At 41.4% G+C, this 21,031-nt stretch overlaps 1 protein-coding gene across 1 annotated transcript in view; it reads right to left on the reverse strand.

Annotated features, from left to right (window-relative positions):
* Positions 1 to 282: 282 nt before the first annotated feature.
* Positions 283 to 21,031, reverse strand: part of KDM4C (lysine (K)-specific demethylase 4C) — a 276,891-nt gene continuing 256,142 nt past the window's right edge. Inside the window, exons 16-18 of the mRNA XM_015417984.1 lie at positions 15,958 to 16,077; positions 6,456 to 6,548; positions 283 to 1,295 (exon numbers count right to left, since the gene is read on the reverse strand). Coding sequence (XP_015273470.1) covers positions 1,119 to 1,295; positions 6,456 to 6,548; positions 15,958 to 16,077 — 390 coding nt within the window. The 3' untranslated portion in view covers positions 283 to 1,118. The remainder of the gene's footprint in view (positions 1,296 to 6,455; positions 6,549 to 15,957; positions 16,078 to 21,031) is intronic.

Below are 21,031 nucleotides of genomic sequence, written 5' to 3' on the forward strand. Positions count from 1 at the left end.
CAACTGAACATTGGGGCCTAAACACTGAAGATTTTTGTTTGTTTGTTTGTCCATACAAGTTGGATATTTAATGATAAATCCACACCCAAAAATTAATAAGCAAAGGGACATCATTTATTTATTTCAAACACCATTACATTAGCAGACTATTCTTTAAAAAGGGAAGACCGTATTATATTACTCTTTACATTAGTTTAAAACTAGCCTGCCAAACAAAGATATGCAAACTCTAATTTTACAAACACAATGAAAGACCTTTTTTTGTACAAACTGCTTTCCCTCCGAAAAAAAGTTTAAAAATAGATACCAAGAATCTCCCTCTTTAAATATACATCCTTCCTTTCCTTTTAGATTTTCTTCTTTAGAAGCAGCACCTCCATCTCAGTTTAAGACCTAAATTTTGATCAGAAGTACAGAAAGTAGCGAAGGCAAAAACAACGTGAATAGCATTGTACAAAGTTATGATAGTATAGCATTTGCAGATCTCAGTGCCATCTATACCTGCATGTGTTTTAGAAAACAATGTTGTATTTTTTAAAAAAAACCTCTCATAGCAAAAATGTGGAATCCCTTTTCCTGTTTGCAGAAAGTAGACAAGTCATAGCAATTCCTAGTCTTTGGAGGAAGAAAAGAGATCCCCATCTAGATAGGTAATGATATTATACTATGCCTTGGTCTGATCTTTCTCTAACAGCTGTCTATGGGAGCCTGCCACTGATATCCATGAATCCATGGAGGGATGACTGGTCCCCCACTGATGTCTCCTACTGTAGGTACATAATCTTGTTATATGACAGGGCCTCTAATTCCCAATATGGCATTTTCCAGTCCTTGGATAAAATTAAACGTTCAGATTTTAAAAGATTAAGAAACCCCGAACTGGGGCACTGAAGCTTAGAAGGACAGGTTTATGGACCTGAAACATTTCTTAGTAAACTTTTCGGTACACTCAAGAAGTATTTCAACCAGAAGCTAGAAGTCTGACTTAACAAAGGTAGATCTTCAAACTAATAACAACATCTGTGTTTTGGAAGTCGAGTTACCCCATATTTAACACCCTGCTCATACACAGAAAGAGAGCGGGTGAACTGTTCATGAGTTCATTTTTTGTTTCTTCCTTATAGTCTCTTCTGGCCCTTCTTCTGGAATGAGCTTTTCAAGAAGCTGCGGTACCCAGGGTCGTCCACAAATTCATTCTTAAATCTGGAACTCAGCACCCTCTGTCTCTTCTTTTCTCCCTGGATGATATCAGCTCCATAGAATGTGTCTTCAAATCTCATATCAGATGCTGTAGACTAAAAACAAGTGTTCTTTATATAATCACACAGAATAACAGCATAGAAACGGATTTTTTCCTACCTTGGTATAATAAAATTTCTTCAAAATCAAGACAGCAGCAATCTCTTGTAAAAGATACATTTAGAGCTGGTGAGAGGAAGAGGGGAGGAGAAAGCTTTTAACTTAGTTAAACGGAAGAGGGGTAATTTCTATTCAGTGCCTACTTCTGGTTCCCTCTCTGACCACGAACAGACAGAGTCTCCTTTCTTCTCAGCCTCTCTCCTAGTCTGCCTTTTATAAGTGGTTCTCCAACCATGCCAATTTTCTGTCACTTGACTTGCTCAATGAATAGACCTTTTCTCATAAGCAGGCCTATTCTCATGAACAGAGTATTTCTTTTGAGGACATCTCTGTCAGGGTCAACAGCACTGGGCAATAGATGGAACTGGCCAATGGTAGGTAACTGCCTGCCACCTCCATAGCAGGGTATTGCTTCCTCCATGGTTCCTTTCTGCTCAGCTGTATGCTGTTTGAACCGGGTTTGATTCCCCACTCCTCCACTTGCACCTGGCTGGATGACCTTGGGCAAGCCGTAGCTCTGATAAGAGCTGTTCTTGAAAAAGAGCAGTTTCTGTCAAGAGCTCTCTCAGCCCCACCTACCTCACAGGGTGTCTGTTGTGGGGAGGGGAAGGGAAAGGAGTCTGTAAGCCGCTCTGAGACTCCCTTGGGTAGTGAAGGGCGGGGTATAAATCCAATCTCTTCTTCTTCTTCTTCTTTTTCTTCCTCCCATGCTATGGACATCACTTAAATATCCGAGAGTTCTGCAAGGTGGTGAGGCTGACCATGAAACTACACAGGGGGCCTTCCAGGACAGTGTGGCAGAAACTTTCCTTATTAACCATTAGCCACTAATTGCATCTGAGACCATGCCAGACTGGGATGGAATTCACTGCACTGATTCTCTGGCACTGGCAGAACTATTTATGATGCATTGGGTAGGAGGCGCTTAGCACCCTGTCTTCCGAGCCAATAAGACAGATGCAGGAAAGGGGCTGTTTAAATGCTTACAGCAGGGCTGTATTAATACATGTTGAGACTCTAAGCTATATGAGGCCCCTTAGCGTCACCAAAGAAATGTTAATTTAGTAATTTGTTTGTATTTAGAGGCCACAAGCTGTAGTTGCTCAGTGTATGCATAAATCTAACTCTGATTTCTGTACTCTATTAGCTATTACCCAAGCCTTTTAAGCGTTTCACTTCCCACTATAGAGGTGCAAAAGTCCAACCTGGTGTCATTCAGAATAAGGAAATATGGAGTTCACACAAAGCCTAAGAAATTGATCTGAAGGCATCTGATATGATTGTAAAGCTCAGAAGTCTGTATTTGAGCACCACAGGTCTTAGGAAGATATAAATGTGAACATACAATTCATTCTGGTACATATGTCTCTTTATTTTTCAGGTATTCAAAAGCATGACTGAGATTGATCTGCAGTTCCTACTTAAAAGCAATTGGGTCTGGATATTTACCTTCTGTGTTCCTCCCCGGCATCCTGGAGAGAAGGTATCAGTCTACCGGCTATCCTCTAGAGTTCTTCACTATAGAATGTCCCAATTCTCCATTATCTTTCCCCATTGTTCCCATTTCTATCTTGGCTCCATTTATAAGCAGTGGTTTTAGAGTTACTTAAGCTATTAAAATTAGCATAGGAAAAAACTGATCTATAGAACTGTCACAACTTTAAAATGAATAGCATTAAGGCACCATATCTGTAGAACTAGTCAGTCTCATTATGGCTTTGTTGATCTGTTTTCTTACTACATTTGGTGTGTATTGTAATTCCAAGAATGTCTGTTGTAGGTTCTGCAGATCAACAATGCCTGAATGATATCAAGAGATAACCTACTACAAGGTAGGCCTAAACTGAACAATAACAGAACTCCACAGCTCTCAGCTCAAACTGGTTCAACACATCATTAACAACCTACAGCCTATGCTGGACAATGATACTCCTCTCTCACAGGCACTGGGAGGCAAACCTTTTCTTAGCCACAGACAGCCTCCTAACTTTAAACAACTTCTCACCCACAGCAATACAACATGGACATGGAATCTGGGACCACGACCTGTGACAAACCAAGATGGCAGCTCTGTCTCCATATCCACTCTAGCAACACAGTAACCAGACCTAACAACACCAACCACACCATCTCAGGTTCATTCACTTGTTCATCTTCCAGTGTTATATATGCCATCAACTGTCAGCAATGTCCTTTCAATCTCTACACTGGACAAACAGCTCAGTCCCGACGCAAAAGAATAAATGGACATAAATCTGTCATTAAAACCTACAACACTAAAAAACCAGTGGGAGAACATTTAATCATCGAAACACAGAGCTGGAAGGGACCCCAAGGGTCATTTAGTCCAAGCCCTTACACAATGCAGGAAATTCACAGACACCTCCTCCATGAACCCTGCTCCATATGGCAGAGGAAGGAAAAAAACCTTCAGGATCCTTGGGCCAATCTGGCCTGGAGGAAAATTCCTTCCTGACTCCAAAGTGATGATTGGCATTACCCTGGGCAAATAAGAAAGGGCCACAAGAGCCGAGCACTGGCTCATCCCTTCCTGCCCTCCCTCTCACAATCTTCCCAAACTCATAATGAGTCATACAATCAGCATTGCTGTCAGATGGGCATTTAGTTGTCAAACAAAGAAATTTCAAGGGGAAATTATAACATGAGATTGCTGAATCTGAGTTCATTCACAAGGTGACAACAATGAAACCCCCAAGGCTGAATAGGGAAATAGGATTCTTATCTTACTACAGATGCTAATTTTCTGCCTCCAAGAATTTCCCCTCTGCTAAAGAATAAATGGACATAAATCTGTCATTAAAACCTACAACACTAAAAAACCAGTGGGAGAACATTTAATCATCGAAACACAGAGCTGGAAGGGACCCCAAGGGTCATTTAGTCCAAGCCCCTACACAATGCAGGAAATTCACAGACACCTCCTCCATGAACCCTGCTCCATATGGCAGAGGAAGGAAAAAAACCTTCAGGATCCTTGGGCCAATCTGGCCTGGAGGAAAATTCCTTCCTGACTCCAAAGTGATGATTGGCATTACCCTGGGCAAATAAGAAAGGGCCACAAGAGCCGAGCACTGGCTCATCCCTTCCTGCCCTCCCTCTCACAATCTTCCCAAACTCATAATGAGTCATACAATCAGCATTGCTGTCAGATGGGCATTTAGTTGTCAAACAAAGAAATTTCAAGGGGAAATTATAACATGAGGTGACAACAATGAAACCCCCAAGGCTGAATAGGGAAATAGGATTCTTATCTTACTACAGATGCTAATTTTCTGCCTCCAAGAATTTCCCCTCTGCTTTATCAAGCTGATTACAATGTGCATTGTAGACTTGCATCCTTTACAACACCCCTCCTACCTTCTGACTAAGATAAAAGGACTCCAAGATCTCCATTTCTACTTACTCTTGTCTGATGAAGGGGGCTTTGACTCTCATTTGTCTCCAAGGTGCTACTGGACTTGAATCTAACACATTATTATACTATCGAAGAACCATCTCTTTTGTATATGTTGTCAGGCAATTGCTGATTCTACTAATATAGTTGGAATTTTGAAACTAGTTTGTTAGACCAGAGACACTGTGTCCTGACAAAATCATTCCAATTTGTACACCACTTTTACGGGCATGATTCTAGTTTACACAGAATAGATTTCGACTTAACACTTCCTGGCCCACCAGAGAATCTATCACAATTCTGCTTGTCTACAGCTGAGAGATACTGCTGCCATCTCTGTTTAATGAGTCTTTCCCTGTCTTGAAAATATGAGCCATCATTACCCAGCACACTGCTAGGAATTTTGGCCAACTTATTAGCGTTGAGTTGGTTTTGCCTAAAGTGTCAACTGCTAGGAGTCAAGGGTTTTACAACAGAGCCTTCATACTGCTTAAACAGTAGTGGATGTCATTCCTCAATGAGCAATTCACCTACAGGCATGGGGGAGTACACACAAGTGCTGTGCAAGGAGTGAACGTCTTTGTGTATGTTGTACCTCACACATATGAATAGAAGGTAACTGGCAGTTAACATGGAGTGAGCTAAATATTCATCTAGAGTTAGATGCAGCCTTACCAGAGGTTTTACCATCTATTCTTTAGAAACCTGATTGGGTGTCAATTGCAGAAAAGTCTATTTGCTTATGCTAAGCTTTGCTTGTGCCTTTGTAAACAAAACAAATATTATGAAGACACTGTGTCTCCGATGCTTTCCAATCCAAAACAAATTAAACTTTGAAGCCCCTGTAAAATTTGGAGCACACAGCAGAGGGAGGCAATATAAAGTTCACCAAGGCTGGTTCCCTGGGGAAAACAAAGTGTCACTGGACTTTTGTTTCATTTCCCTATAAAACTAAAACATTTATTTTATTTTTTTAATGTATTTTTCACATTTATACCCCGCCCTCCCCAATGGGCTCAGGGCGGCTGGCATAACAAGATCAGGTTACCCATCCAGGTGAGGGCTAACATGGCAATCCCTTTGCAATTTCCCATGAATGACCAAGTTGTGAGTGAAATGCCATATGACACCAAAGGATCCAACAAGAAAAATCTTCACAGGTCAAATGAGGCCTTACTTGACTTGCTGACAGAAATTAAAAAAAGTCACATATATGCTAAATCATCACATTTGTGCAGGGCTTTTTTTTTTTAGAAGAAGCCCAGCAGGAACTCATTAGCATAACAGGCCACCCCTGACAGCACAGCTCATTAGCATATTAGGCCACACACCCCATGCCTTCCCTTGGCTGTGGGGAGCCCGGACAAGCCGGCCCTTGGAGGGGAGGCAGTTTAAATTGCCTTCCCTTGGCTTGCCTTTGGACAGGACGGGGAAGGTATGGGGAGGCATTTAAATGTCTCCCCGATCCTTCCAGGGGCCCCCCTGGCCCACCCGCCTTGGAGCTGCCAGGGGGGGTCACTCTACAGGCTTTCCCTCTGTAGCCACGCACTCAGAGGTTTTGGCTGTAGTGGGCGTGGCCAACTCTGAAGCCAAAAATAGCCTGCATTTGTGAGAATTGTAAAGAATTTCAGAGGTTGGCTTGGTAGTATCTGCTAGAGCAAACGTCTTCTCTGTTACTTACAAATCGGGCTCTCACTCTTTTAGGCAACTCTTCATCAAGAGTGTAGATTTCTTCTCTCTTTGTTGCAATCTGAGAACCATCTTCAAACTCGACCTAATTTTTAAAGAAGGGAATTAATCACATTATCATTCTGTTATTCACATGGGCTATCATGGGTAGCCAAACACATGTTCTTGAATTGGTCCTTGGAAATATCCCAGGGAGAGTTTTCTTGGAACTTTCATAGAAATCCGATGTATCGTTATACAGGCTTGAAACAATAACTGCATGAAATCTGGCAACTGAAAGCTAGTTCAAACTTAGACGTATGAAAGTACACACCGGGAACAGCAGCAAAACCAAAAATCCTAGGCATTCTGAATAATGCCTACATACACAAATATTATATAACATATTAAAATAGCTTGATACATTTGTCTCTAATTTTCCAAGTGATAAGAATTAATCACTCTGTTTTCAAGGTAGCGGAAGACTTATGTCAAAAGGGGGAAGGCATGAGTGATACTAAAGGAAATGCCAGTTAACAGAATTATATTGAATCTGATGGAACTTCTTTAAAATGGTCGGTTCAGAAGATGAAAAGCTTTATCATGCTTAGGTTTAGATCTAATCCAGCATGAACCCCTTTAGCAGAAAATGAGAAATGAAATGCAGCTAGGTAAGGGAATGCTAAATTACTGTGCTGCTGCACTAGCTATATCTTTCAGAAGTTATAAGTTACTTTCTGACATGACCTTTCACCTGTCAGACATTGACAAAGCATTAGCTACAATTGCACTTTGAATTCCTGACCAAATATCTATTAGTATATTTTATGTTTTATACTAAAGTAGGAAGACATAACTTCTACACATATGACATTAAAGCCAATAGGCACATATCTCTATTCAAAAGTCATGTCCAAAGTGCAGACATGAAATCTCCCAAGGCAGATGAGTACAAGTTCCAGTGCCCCATCACACATAATACAGGCATCTGTATAAAAATAATATGGAAGATAAAACCTAATTCTAGATGTCCTTACAGCTGAGCCAGGTGGGGTCACTGAAGACCTGAATAGGTGTCAGAGATGAATATGGGTCAGTAAACTGAAGCTCAGTCCATACAAGACTGAGTTACTGCTGGTCAATGGCAAAGCTGCTCAAGTGCTCAGGAGTTTGCATGTCCTGGAGGGGGCTGCACTCCCCCTGAGGTACATGCTTAGAGTTTAGGAGTGCTACTGGATCCTGGCCCAGGGTTGGAGGGTCAGGTCTCCTCTGTGGCATACAGCACTTTCCATCATTTTGGGCTGACATACCAGCTCTACCCATTCCTCAAAAAACATGATTTGGCCAAATTGATCCATGCTCTGATCACATCCAGATTAGATTACTGTAATCTGGGAGGGGGGGGTTTCGGGGGAATGCGCTGGAATGGAGTTCCGGAACCTCTTCGACAAAATTATTTTTTAAATGTTTAAAAGTTCATGAGTTTTCAGTATACTGATTGAAAACTTCATGTCCCTCTTGAGTGTTCCAGCACCTCTTAAAAAAAGAAGCCCTGACTGTCATGTGTTCCATGTGAGGATGCCTTTGGAAACTTCATTTGGTCCAGAACATAGCAGCCAGGTTATGGTTGGGGATTAGGCACAGGAATCATATCACCCTTGTGTTGAAAGAGGTGCAGTCGCTACCCTTTTGTTTCCAGGCACAATTCAAAGTGCTGGTTCTTACCTATAAGGTCCTAAATGTCTTGGGGTCAGGACACTTGAAGGATCTCCTTCCCCCATTTTATCCAGCCCACCAGTTCAGATGTTCCTTTCAAGAAATGCTTTCTGTGCCTGCACCTGCAGAAGTCAGGTGGGTGGAGAACAATGCCAGGGCTTTTCAGTGGTAGCACCTTGCCTTTGGAAGGCCCTCCCCGTTGAGGCTTGCCTGCCACTTATCTCACTTTTCTTTAGACACATCTCTTTGCCCAGGCTTTTTATCTATTTTACCTGCTTTTTAGTCTGCTCCATGCCAAAGGACTGTTTTAGTTTTATCAGTACCATTTTAGATCACTCTGTTTTTATATATCTTTATGCCCTAGCTTGTTTTTATTGACATGGTTTTATTTATTCGTGTTATTGACTTGGGTTGTTTTACTGATTGTTTATTTGTGTAATTTGTTTTTATTGACTCATTTTTATTGTCCTGGCTGATCTTGTTTTATAGCTTTGGTTGTGAGCTGCCTCAAGCAGCATGCAAATTTTCTAAACAAATAATAGCTTTACATTCCAACAAGACTATGATAATCAAAATACATAAAATTCATGTGTGCTTTGCTAAATCACATAGAAACCATATTATATGGCTGGCTATTATATACCTAGCAACTTCCATAAATCCTTCTTGGCCTAAAGAGGAATGGCTTCAAAGGTTCAAAGTGGTAGACATCACCAACATCACACAATCTAGTGAAAGCTTGTTTTACTATCCTTTTTTCAGTTCTGTTCTAGTGAAAGATAATTTTTTTAGTATTCTTTCTAATGGGTAAAAAAAAATCACATTTCAATATGATGGACAAAACAAAGCACCCAAGGCAGTCTGGAGAAAAAAGAGGTTACACTTGCCTGTTAACATTTGTTCATCGAGTGGACTTCTGTACAGGTACATATGAGACTGTGCTTCTGCAGGGCAGGCAAAGAGAGGAGCTAGCGAGATTTTAAAGAGAATTTTCGAGTCTCCCAATAGTGCTCCCCTTCCCATGCCCTGTGTTGAGTGTGTTTTTCCTGCCCAATTGTCACGTGATGTGGGAGGGGCAAGCACTCTTCCCTCAGTTCTCCCTTCGCCGGCATAATAATGAGCCCAAATAATGAATAGCCCACGGCAGGGAAAGGAGTGAGGGATGAGTGCCTGCACAAAATACCACTCAATGAACAAAGGTTGCAAGTAAGTGAAAGCCCTTTTTCATCTTTGTGGCTTCTGTGCAGTGCCACTTGGGAGAATAGCAAACTTACCAAGGAGGAGGAGGAGGGTGTGGGCTGACAGCAAAAAAGTGATTGTAACATTACTTTTCCCACAGCTGCCTCACTCCTGGAGTCAACATCCATTGAATAATGGCATACGAAAGTCGGAGGCTTTGACCAAGTGGCTGCCTTGCATATGGCCTCAAGTGGTACTCCAGCAGAGAATGCTACAGAGGAAGCCTGGGCCCTTATCGAGTGTGCAGACACAGTGAATGGACATTGTGTACTACCCTCAGAGTATGCTATCTTAATAGCTGACAATATCCATCACAATACTGTCTGTGCAGAGGCAGCTCTTTCTGATGAGGAAGTTGGGGGTGGGAAGAAGGTTGGAAGAGTGATGTCCTGCCCCAAGTGGAACCTCGAAAACCACCTTTGGTAGAAACGCCATGCATGGCCTCAAGACTGCCTTTTCTACACGAAATTTTATGAAGGGAGGGTCACAGCAAAGGGAGCTTAGCTCTCCCACCATCCTAACAGATGTCACAGCAACTAGAAATGACATCTTGTATGAAAGAAGGGACATGTCACACGTAGCCATCAGTTCAAACGGTTTATACATGAGTCTAGATAACACTAAGGACACAGTGGGTGGGTATAAATTTGGCAATCCTTTAAGGAATCATTTAGCCTCTACAGTAGAGAAAACAGTAGAACCATTAATTAACTCATGAAATGACGAAACTGCAGCCAAATGCACCTTAATGGAAGAGGCTGAAAGCCCCTCATTCTTTAGGGAGAGGAAGTATTCAAATATTTGAAATATGGTACAGGTTTCTGGTTGAAGGCTATGTTGACTAGCCCATATCGAAAACTATTTCCATTTGTACTCATAAGGCTTCCTCGTGGAAGGCTTATGAACAGCTGTTAGGACTTCTGTCACTTTCTCTCTTAAGGAGGGTTTGGGCTGATCCACCAAGCTGTTAGGTGAAGTCAGTTGGGGCCTAGTTATAGCAGGTCATCTTCCCTGGGGAGAATTTTGAACTGACCCCAGGGCAGCTTTCACTGCAGTGGGAACCAGCTTCACCTTGGCCAGTATGGTGTTATGAGAATGCAGACTGTTCTGTCTATGTTCAGCTTGGCAATCACCTTGTGGAGTATGCCAAAAGGAGTAAACACATAGAACAGGCGTCCATGCCATAAACATTGGAAGGCATCCCCCAGTGAACCATGACCCAGTGCTGCTCAGAAGCAGAACTGCAGGCATTTCTTGTTGAGTGAGGTCGCAAACAGGAAAGCCCCATTCGTGAAAGACTGGTTAAAGGTAACTATCTGTGATTGATCATTCTTGGGAAATTTCTATGTCTCTGCTCAGTGTGTTTGCTACAATATTGGATTGCCCTGCTATGTGGATTGCTGTAAGGTATACTTTGTGATGAATTGCACAGCGCCAGATGTGAGTGGCTTCTGCACACTACTGGACAGCCCGTCCCTCCTTGTTTATATAGAATTTTATCATGGTATTGTCTGTGGCCACGAGAACTCAGTGACCTTGCAGCCAGTCTGTAAGAAGAAAAAAAGTGTGTCTTACTGCCCTGAGTCCTAATAAATTAATGTAAAGATGTGTCTCACTAACAGACCATAGACCCTGCACAGTGTGAAACCCACAATGTGTTCTCCAACCTGTTAAGGAGACATCTGTAGAAACCTGCAATTTGTGACCTTGAGTACCCAGGGGTGTAGCCTTCAGAAAGTGCAGCATCTTAGTCCACCAGATTAGAGACCTGAGTATTGGTCTGGGGATAGAAAGCCTCATCCATTGACTGTCTGTGGATTGTATTGTCTAATAAACCAATTCTGAATGGGTCTCATGAATAATCGAGCATGTGGGGTGACTACTGTCCTGCGGAAGTGCAGTCCCATGTGGGACTGCACAGAAGCCATGAAGATGAACCATGTTTTTGCCATGATCCCTCCCCCCAGTTCTTCTATAGAAGATTCAGTCATATCTGCCACCCCAGCTAATTGGAAGTCAAAGTCTATTCTTACTGTGCTAGAAACCATTCCCAAACTGTTGATACCTAATAATAAGTAATGGTTGTTCAATAAGAGGCTATGACTGAGGGAGTCAGTAGACTATCTCTAATGAATCCAAATCAGAATCAGGCTTCATTGGGTGAACTGAAGACCAGTAACTTTGTCAATCACTGTCCATATTAATTTATTTCAGCCCCAAGAGATACACATAATAATAAAAACCACTACCACAATAATATGCAGGACATTTGCTATTTAGTTCTCTCCATGTGATTTTCTTGCATTAGGACATCATAAATTAGTGGTTTAATTGAAATTGCTAGAAAGCATTTGATTAGGTACACGGATAATTTAGTCATCTTCATAAGCTTACACATGCATATTAAAAAGGAACACATAAGCAAGGCACTAAATGCTTAGGACTCAAATTTTCCCTCAAAAATACAGACCTGATTTTGCACGTAATTACTACTGTGTCTCAAAGTGATTAAGAAAAACACATACAAAGGTCACAACAGTTGCTTAAAGTGATCCTTCTTTAGAATTGTATTAATTGCATTCTGTCCACTTTGTGAATTTATCTGTATGAATAGCACAGATATGCAAAAATATTTTTTTCTGTTTATATACAGATCTTAAAATTGGGGAGGGCGGTATATAAATCTAATAAATAAATAAATAAAAATTTGCTTAGATCTGCAACATCAAAGCACTGACCATGCAGGTACTTCAGACTTAGCTGCATATGATCAAGGCAATCCACATCTTATGCTAAAGCTGTATATGATGAAGTCCTAGTAGTCTTTTTGACTGCAAATTGCCCTGGGGAGGGGGTGATTGAATAAGTGAGAAGGAGGAAATGAGTAGTTAGAAACCTTCCTTGCCAGTTGCTTCCCTCCTGAAAGTCTCCCAACCCAGCTGTTTTTATTTCTGCCAATATTCCAAGTCTGCTTTTACTCATAGGTCTGGGGGGCAGGGATTCAAGGAAATAACAACTGGTGTAAGGAGCAACTGAAGCACTCTTCCCATCTATCTGATGCAAATCACGCCTTCCAAGCCATCATGCTTCTGTTGCTGCAAGGTAATATGCAATTTCCCCAGAGTTATGCAAGGATCTTCCTTTGGGGAATCTGTAATATGTAAAGATGCCATAAATAAGACAGTCTCAACCAGTCCTGAACTGTTCATTTCTTAAATGCCTCCCGAATACCATATTATCATTATGAGCTGCTTGTTTAAATCACACCAAATATCTTTCTTCCTTTTTATACAACACATCATAAGATCCTTCTGCTTCGTTGAAAGCTTTGTTATATAGCAATCATGAGGAATGGGTGCAGCTGGTTAATTAAATGTGCTGGACAATGATGCTTTATTCCTGTGTTCCAGCCGCTAACCAGCATAATCTGCAGCAACCTACCCCACCATTGAGAATGCCATGGCAAAAAGCCCTCCCCCCCCCCAATCTGGCAGGACCCTTCCCCTTCTTCCTGAGCCACGGAGCTATCCTACACAGCAGGCAGACAAGCAGGCCAGCTGCCCAGGAGTCTTCCAGCAGAACTGGTTCCCAAAAGCTTGAGGCAGGTTCAGTAGGAAGGAGCTGCCTGAGGAAGATGTCAGCTGACAGGGCTGGCTGTAAAAAGCCCAGCTATGGCTGGAGGCATCAGTCTGGCTGGCTGGCTGGCAATGCAGGAGTGGGGTGCCTGTGCAGTCAAAGACAAATTACTATAGTGGCTGAGGGAGAAGGGCTTGCCCTCTGGGTGATGCCAGTTAACTAAGCATCTGTTTCAGCCCCAAGGGCTCTGTTTCAGCCCCTCTGGGTGATGCCAGTTAACTAAGCATTCTGGATCATCAAGTGCAAGATAACAAATCCTTTACTGAACATCTTTTAAACATGATTAGCAGATAGGACACATCACTGTGAAACAGTGTAAGTTATTAATGTTTTGCATGTGCCCTTAGAAAGGTCACTTAACATACCTTTATGTTTCTACAACAAATAGGAAATAAATTTACTCCTCTAAGGCATGTTTTGTGTGTGGAGGTGTGCATGCAATGGTCACAAGTGGCAAGAACAATGGCCAACTGTACACCGCCTAATCTTGTGACCCTCAAAAGAACTTTGCACCAATGTTTCAAGTTCCTTTCATTTGCCTTTCTCTAGAACCATCAGAACCTCTTTCACCAAGTTTTCCTTTCCCAGCTTATATGTTAGAATCCTGCTGTCAAATGCTCTGTTCAGGAGTTTTTATTACAACACTATGAATACTCCCGACTGGGAATGCCCACGTATAAGAGGCCAGTCACCAGAAGAGAGTAGGACAATTAGCACAAGGTGCTGCTCTTAGCTAGCTTTAATCCACAGCTGTTGACAGACATGGTAAAAATATGGGGCTGGGTAACAGAAAAAATTCATAAAAGTATACACTAAGTTAAGGCGTCAGCTGAGCAATGCCCACTGTGAACTTCAGCTAGATGTTCTTGGCAAGATGTCACACACCATGCATTGAAACACCTAAGTGGTGCGATTTGAAATGAAGAAATGGTGTATGGGGAAAGGGTCAATGCCTGTGTTTCACTGCTTCTCCACTGCTGATCACACCTTCCAGAAATAGCTTTTCCTGTTTTAAAATAGCCACTGGGCTACCAGTACAAACCTTTGTGCCCTAAAGTGTGTGGACTTTTCAATCTGACATTTTGGTATCGTAGACTTTCTTACTTTAAAGCACCTGCCTAGGACTAATATATGACTGATTGTCATTATAGTTAACCTTGAATAAGACAGAGATTTTTCCCCCCAGATTATAGTGACTTGTACTTATAAAATTTAATGCTTAAATACACCACGGGCCCGCATGTCTGAAACTTTTGTATTATTCCAGTATGGATAATGAGATTTCTTGCTTGCATACTTCAGAATTGTGGTCCAAGCAGCTGGAAACCCAAGTTCATATGCTGCTTTTACAGATAAGGGATATGTTAGAATGAGCAATTCACCCTGGCTGACCTAAAATGATCTGTATGACCAAGTATTTCCCCCCCCCCGATCTTTGGAAGCCAGAGTCACAGCTTTTCAAGGTAAAAGTGAAGTCAGGAAACACTCTCCACAGAACAGAACTGCACAGAATCACAGGGGGAAGCTTTCATAGGGAGTAGGGAGAAGGATCATTGAGAGGTTTCTATGCAGCACCTGGGAGGCAATCCTCTCCCCAATGTTATCTAACATCTACATGCACTCTCTCGCCCAGCTGATGTGGAGTTTTGGGCTGGGATGTCTCCAGTACATTGATGACACTCAGCTATATCTGTTGATGGGCGGCCGGCTGAATACCACCCCAGACAATCTGGCCAGGGGTCTAGAGGTTGTGGTTGGTTGGTTGAAGAAGAGTCGGATGAAACTAAATCTGTCAAAGACGGAGGTCCTGTGGCTGAGCTGGGGAGACCCCAGGTTGGGAAGCCAACTTCCAGCCATTGACATCAAGGCCATTTGTGAAGAGCTTAGGGGTAATTCTGGATGCCTCCCTTTCAATGGAGGCCCAGATCACAAATGTTGCCAGACTGGGCTTTTCCCCATCTATGTCTAGTCCAGCAACTGGTCCCCTTACTGTTCCCCCCCCCCAACTTAGCCACAGTGATCCATGAAACAGTCACATCCAGTCTAGACACTACTGTAACTCACTTTATGCAGGGCTGCTATTGAGACTGACCCAGAAACTCTAATTGGCCCAGAATGCGGCTGCGCGTGTGCTTACAAGCACTCCTCTTAGAGCCCATATACAACCGGTGCTCCTCCAGCTGCAATGGCTCCAAGTCGAATACCTGATAAGATTCAAGGTTTTGGTTTTAACCGTCAAAGCCCTACATGGTCTGGGACCAACATATCTATGGAACCATCTCTCCTAGTAGGACCCCCAAAGAGCCACAAGCAACAACCTTCTGGCAGTCCCCGGCCCCAAAATCATTAGTCTTGCCTCAACCTGAGCCAAAGCCTTCTTGGCTCTGGTCCCAGCCTGGTGAAACACCCTTCCGGGTGAGATCCGGGCCCTGCAAAATCTGATTCAGTTCTGCAGGGCCTGAAAAACTGAAATGTTCTGCCAGGCATACGGGTTGAGGCGGCGAGGTCTTCCAGCCTCCCCCAGCTCTCCTCTCCTCCCCTCTCCATCTCGCCACTCATTACACTGTGTACCAGCTCTATAAACCACACAGCTGCACAGCCCCACCTGGATACTGTGTAGTCAGTGCCAAAGGTGCTGTCTGATTTTAGCTTTAATTATTATTGTATGAAATTGTTTTTAATAAACTATTGTTTTAATTTGTTGTACCCCGCTGTGAGCCTTGCTACACAAAGAAGGGCAGGTTAGAAATCTAATGAATAACTGTCATACAGGCCAGAGAAAATCATCTGAACAAGATGACAGAGACTTATCCCTGTTATAAAGTTTTCCAACTAGCACTGACAATATAACCCTACAAATTTAAGGAACCTGGGGTGAAAAACAATACAGGCTTCTGACAAAGACATCAGTCATTCAAACTTACCTGATACATGCAAGCCACGTTGGTTCCTAGATATTTTGCACCATAAAGTTTTCCATCAGGCCACTTCACTTGAACAACTTCTCCCTCCGCAGGTGGGCCCAGCTTCAGGCAATCTCTACTCTGTTTCAAAACATCATGAACACTTATTTCTATTAAAAAGCAAGAAGGTAAAGTTGGAAACTGATCTGCACAACTTGATTACCTTGTAACTGTAACACACTTTTTTGTGAGAAACAGAGTGACCAAAACCCACACTCCTAATAATTGTACAAAACCAAAATAACATCATGCTTTAAAAAACCATAAGACATTATAAGTGAAGATGTAATAAGAGTACTACACAGGCATCTACTTCAAAGAAGAGCCTTGTCATACAATTTACTGTATCTGAGAAATGTGATGTTGCAAAGGAAATACGCCTTCATGTACTAACTAAAGCCCATGACTGGAGAGCACTCAAGAATAATAATGTCATAATTTAAGGACATCCCTTTGCTCATTAAACTAGCTGTTCAGCTGACCTCTGTTCCTGTAGAATAGTAACACTTCTTATCCCTGTATCATATATTTTTTAGGTTTGATCTCATCCTTTCTCTGGGTTTTGTATGTATGTCACAATATGTTCTCTAGGATTTTGTGTGTGTGCTTGAAGTATCATCAAGTCATTTCCAACTTATGGCAACCCTATGAATTAATGAGTTCCAAAACATTTTATTATTAACAGCCTTGCTCAGGTCTTACAAAATGAAAGCTGGGTCTTCCTTAACTAAATCAGTCCATCTCATGTTGGGTCTTCCTCTTTTCCTGTCTCCTTCAACTTTTCCTAGTATATTGCCTTTTCCAATGAGCCTTGTCTTCTCATAATATGACCAAAGTACAACAGCTTCAGTTTAGCTTCTAGGGAGAGTTCAGGCTTGATTTTATCTACAACCCACTTACTGTGGATTGACAAAAAGACAAATAACTGTAAAACTCTTCTCTAAGACCACATTTCAAATGAATCAGCTTTCTTTCTATCAGCTATCTTCATTGTCCAACTTTCACACCCATATATAGTAATGGGGAATACTATACTATGAATTATTTTAATCTTAGAATCATAGAGTTGGAAGGTACCTCCAGGGTCATCTAGTCCAACCCCCTGCACAATGCAGGAAATTCACAGTCACCCCACACACACACCCAGTGACCCCTGTTCCATGCTCAGAAGATGACAAAAAACCTCCAGGATCCCCAGCCAAAATGGCCTGGAGAAAAATTGCTTCCTGACCCCAAAGTGATGATCAGCATTTCCCTGAGCATATAAGAAAGGGCCACAAGAACTAAGCACTGATGCAACCCTGCCTGCCCTCCTTCTCATGATCTGCCTAAGTTCACAGAATCAGCATTGTTGTCAGATGGCCATCTAGCCTCTGTTTAAAAACCTCCAAAGAAGGAGAGCCCACAACCTCCCAAGGAAGTCTGTTCCACTGAGGAACCACTCTGTCAGGATGTTCTTACTGATATTTAGCCAAAAACAATTCTGATTTAATTTCAACCCGTTGGTTCTGGTCCGACCTTCTGGGGCAACAGAAAACAACTTCGTACAATCCTCTATATGATAGCCCTTCAAGTACTTGAAGATGGTTATCATATCACCTCTCAGTTGTCTCCTCTCCAGGCTAAACATACCCAGCTCCTTCAACCTTTCCTCATAGGACTTGGTTTCCAGACCCCTCACCATCTTCATTGCCCTCCTCTGGACATGTTCCAGCTTGTCTATATCCTTCTTAAATTGTGGTGCCCAAAACTGAACACAGTGTTCTAGGTGAGGTCTAATCAGAGCAGAGTAAAGCGATACCATCACTTCATGTGATCTGGACACTATACTTCTGTTGATACAGCCCAAAATCACATTTGCCTTTTTAACTACCACATCACACTGCTGACACATGTTCAGTGTATGGTCTACTATGACCCCTAGATCCTTCTCGTGCACACTACTGCCAAGACAATCTCCCCATTCTATAATTATGGATTTAATTTTTCCTACCTAATTGCAGAACTTTACATTTATCCCCATTGAAATTCATTTTGTTTTAGCCCAGTTTTCCAGCCTGTCAAGATCACCCTGTATGCTGACTCGGTCTTCTACCATATTTGTTACCCCTCCCAATTTAGTATCATCTGCAAATTTAATAAGCATCCTTCATCCAAATCATTTATAAAGATGTTGAACAGAACAGTTCCCAGGACAAATCCTTGAGGCACTCCACTTGTCACTCTTCTCCAAGAGGATGACGAACCATTAACAAGCATTCTTTGGGTGCAATCTGTTAACCAGTTAAAGATCCACCTAACAGTAATAGGATCCAAACCACATTTTACCAATTTGTCAACAAAAATATTATGTGAACCTTATCAAGGTTCAAGGTTTTATTCATGGTCTATGACCAAAACATTGGGGCAATACAACAATAATAAAATCATTCAGAATAGAATTTTACCAATACCTCATAATAAAATAATTTAGAATACAGTAGAATGCTACAAAATCTATTAAGAAGTTTAAAATCTCAACAATCCACTACTTGAACTATTACAGTTTTCCTATTCCTCGCAACAAGCCAACCAAATCTAGCTACCTGGTAAGTAACATTGTGATGCCTATCTGAAAGAAAGCTCCTCAGACGCCACAATCTCTGTCTGACGTTTAGAGGTAATAATGACATAGGCAGAGGAAGGGATTCACGAATTTTGTAATACACCTTACAATCAAACAGGATGTTGTCTAGCGATTCTATACCTTCATTACAGCAAGGGCAAATCCTTTCTTCATAGGGAATCTTTTTATACTTTCCTTCAAGGACAGCTGAGGGAAGTGTGTCACAGTGCATTAGCGTGAATACTATCCTATACTCTTGGTTTAATAAGTGGGAAAAATAAGGCATAGAGGTGCCCTCATAGTGGGTGGAACATTATCAAAAGCCTTACTGAAATCAAGATAAATCTCCTTCTGATTTCTTGGTTGCAGTTTCCCTTTTGGTTGATGATGGAGCAAAGGAATAGGAAATTACAATTAAACAGGATGTTGTCTAGCGATTCTATACCTTCATTACAGCAAGGGCAAATCCTTTCTTCATAGGGAATCTTTTTATACTTTCCTTCAAGGACAGCTGAGGGAAGTGTGTCACAGTGCATTAGCGTGAATACTATCCTATACTCTTGGTTTAATAAGTGGGAAAAATAAGGCATAGAGGTGCCCTCATAGTGGGTGGAACATTATCAAAAGCCTTACTGAAATCAAGATAAATCTCCTTCTGATTTCTTGGTTGCAGTTTCCCTTTTGGTTGATGATGGAGCAAAGGAATAGGAAAACTTAAACAATTTCAGTTTCTTCATCATCAATCTTAAAGTTGTGAAATTCCCCAGTAGTAATTAATTTTGTCTTCTTGATGTTCAGCTGTAATCCTACTTTGGCACTTTCTGCTTTAACCTTCATCAGTAGTCATTTTAAGTCTTCCCTAATTTCTGCCAGTAATGTGGTATCATCTGCATATCTCAAACTGTTAATGTTCTTTTCACCAATTTTCTTTATGCCTTCATCTAAATCTAATCCAGATTTCCTTATGATATGTTCTGCATACAGATTAAAGAGACAGGGAGATAAAATATATCCTTGTCTGACACCTTTGTCAATTGGAAACCATTCTGTTTCTCCATATTCTGTTCTAACAGTAGCCTCTTGTCCAGACTCCAGAGTACTGGTTGCGCATCAAAACAATCAGACGTTGTGGCACACCCATTTCTTTTAAAACCAACCATAGCTTTTCATGATCCACATAGTCAAAAGCATTGCTGTAATTTACAGAACATGAACTTATTTTCTTCTGAAATCCTCTCATATCCTCCCGTAAGGAATGTAAATTTGCAGTATGATCTCTAGTGCCTCTTCCTTTTCTGAATCCAGCTGGAACATCTGACATTTCTCTTTCCATGTATGGTAACCGTCTTTGTCAGATTTTGAGCATCACGTTACTTGCATGAGAAATTAATGTGATGGTCCAATAGTTGCTGTAGTCTTTAATGTCTCCTTTTTTCAGAACTGGAATGTAGATTGAGCAGTCTGTGGGCCATTGTTTTGTTTTCCAGGTTTGTTCGCATATTATTTCAATGGACTTCATTTCTGCAATGTGAAATAGCTCTATTGATATCCCATCTGCTCCTGGTATTTTGTTTCTCTCAATTGCTTTGAGTGCAACTTTCACTTCACTTTCTAAAATTGCAGGTTCTTCTTCAAAAGGTTATTTTTGGAAGGAATCTGTCATCTATTTCATCTGTTCTGTATTGTTCTTCAGTGTATTGTTCCTATCTTTCCTTTATTTTGTCCTGTTCAGTTAATGTATCTCCATGTTGGTCTTTCAGCATGTCTAATCATGCTTTAAATTTCCCCTTGATTTCTTGGAGCTTGTGGAATAGATCTTTTGCTCTTCCTTTTTTCTTGTTCTTTTCTATTTCTTTACACTGGTTATTATAACAGTTGTCTTTGTCTCTAAGTGCCACTCACTGAAATGCTGCATTTAGACTTATGATTCTATTTGTCACCTTTTACTTCTTGTCCATCTTTAGAAATTTTAAGAGCTTCATCAGTCATCCATTGAGGCTTTTCATTTCTTTTGGCTACAGGAATACTCTTAGTACATTCTTCCTTGGTAATATGCCTGCTTTCAACCCATAGTGCTTCTGCTTCCCGTTCACTTCAACTTAGTAATGCAAATCTATTCTTTACATGGTCTTTAATGGTCCAAAAACACTGTTTAGATTGTATTTTGAGACTATGAAAGTGTTGGTGTTTTTCTTCAGCCTTATTCTTGATGGTGTGTACCACTCAGCTCCTGATCCTGCTTTAGCAGAGAGAATAGAGCTTTTCCATCTTCTGTTTCCAATTATGTAATCTATTTGATTTCTTATTGACCATCTGGTGATGTCCATGTATACAATTGTTTGTTTGGTTGCTTGAAACACTCACAATGAACAACTTTTTGTCTTAACAGAATTCTATGAGTCACTCTCCTGCTTCACTGTGTGCTCATAG

The sequence above is a fragment of the Gekko japonicus genome, unplaced genomic scaffold (assembly GCF_001447785.1).
Source record: "Gekko japonicus isolate JY-2015 unplaced genomic scaffold, Gekko_japonicus_V1.1 scaffold1084, whole genome shotgun sequence".
Taxonomy (NCBI): Eukaryota; Metazoa; Chordata; class Lepidosauria; order Squamata; family Gekkonidae; genus Gekko; species Gekko japonicus.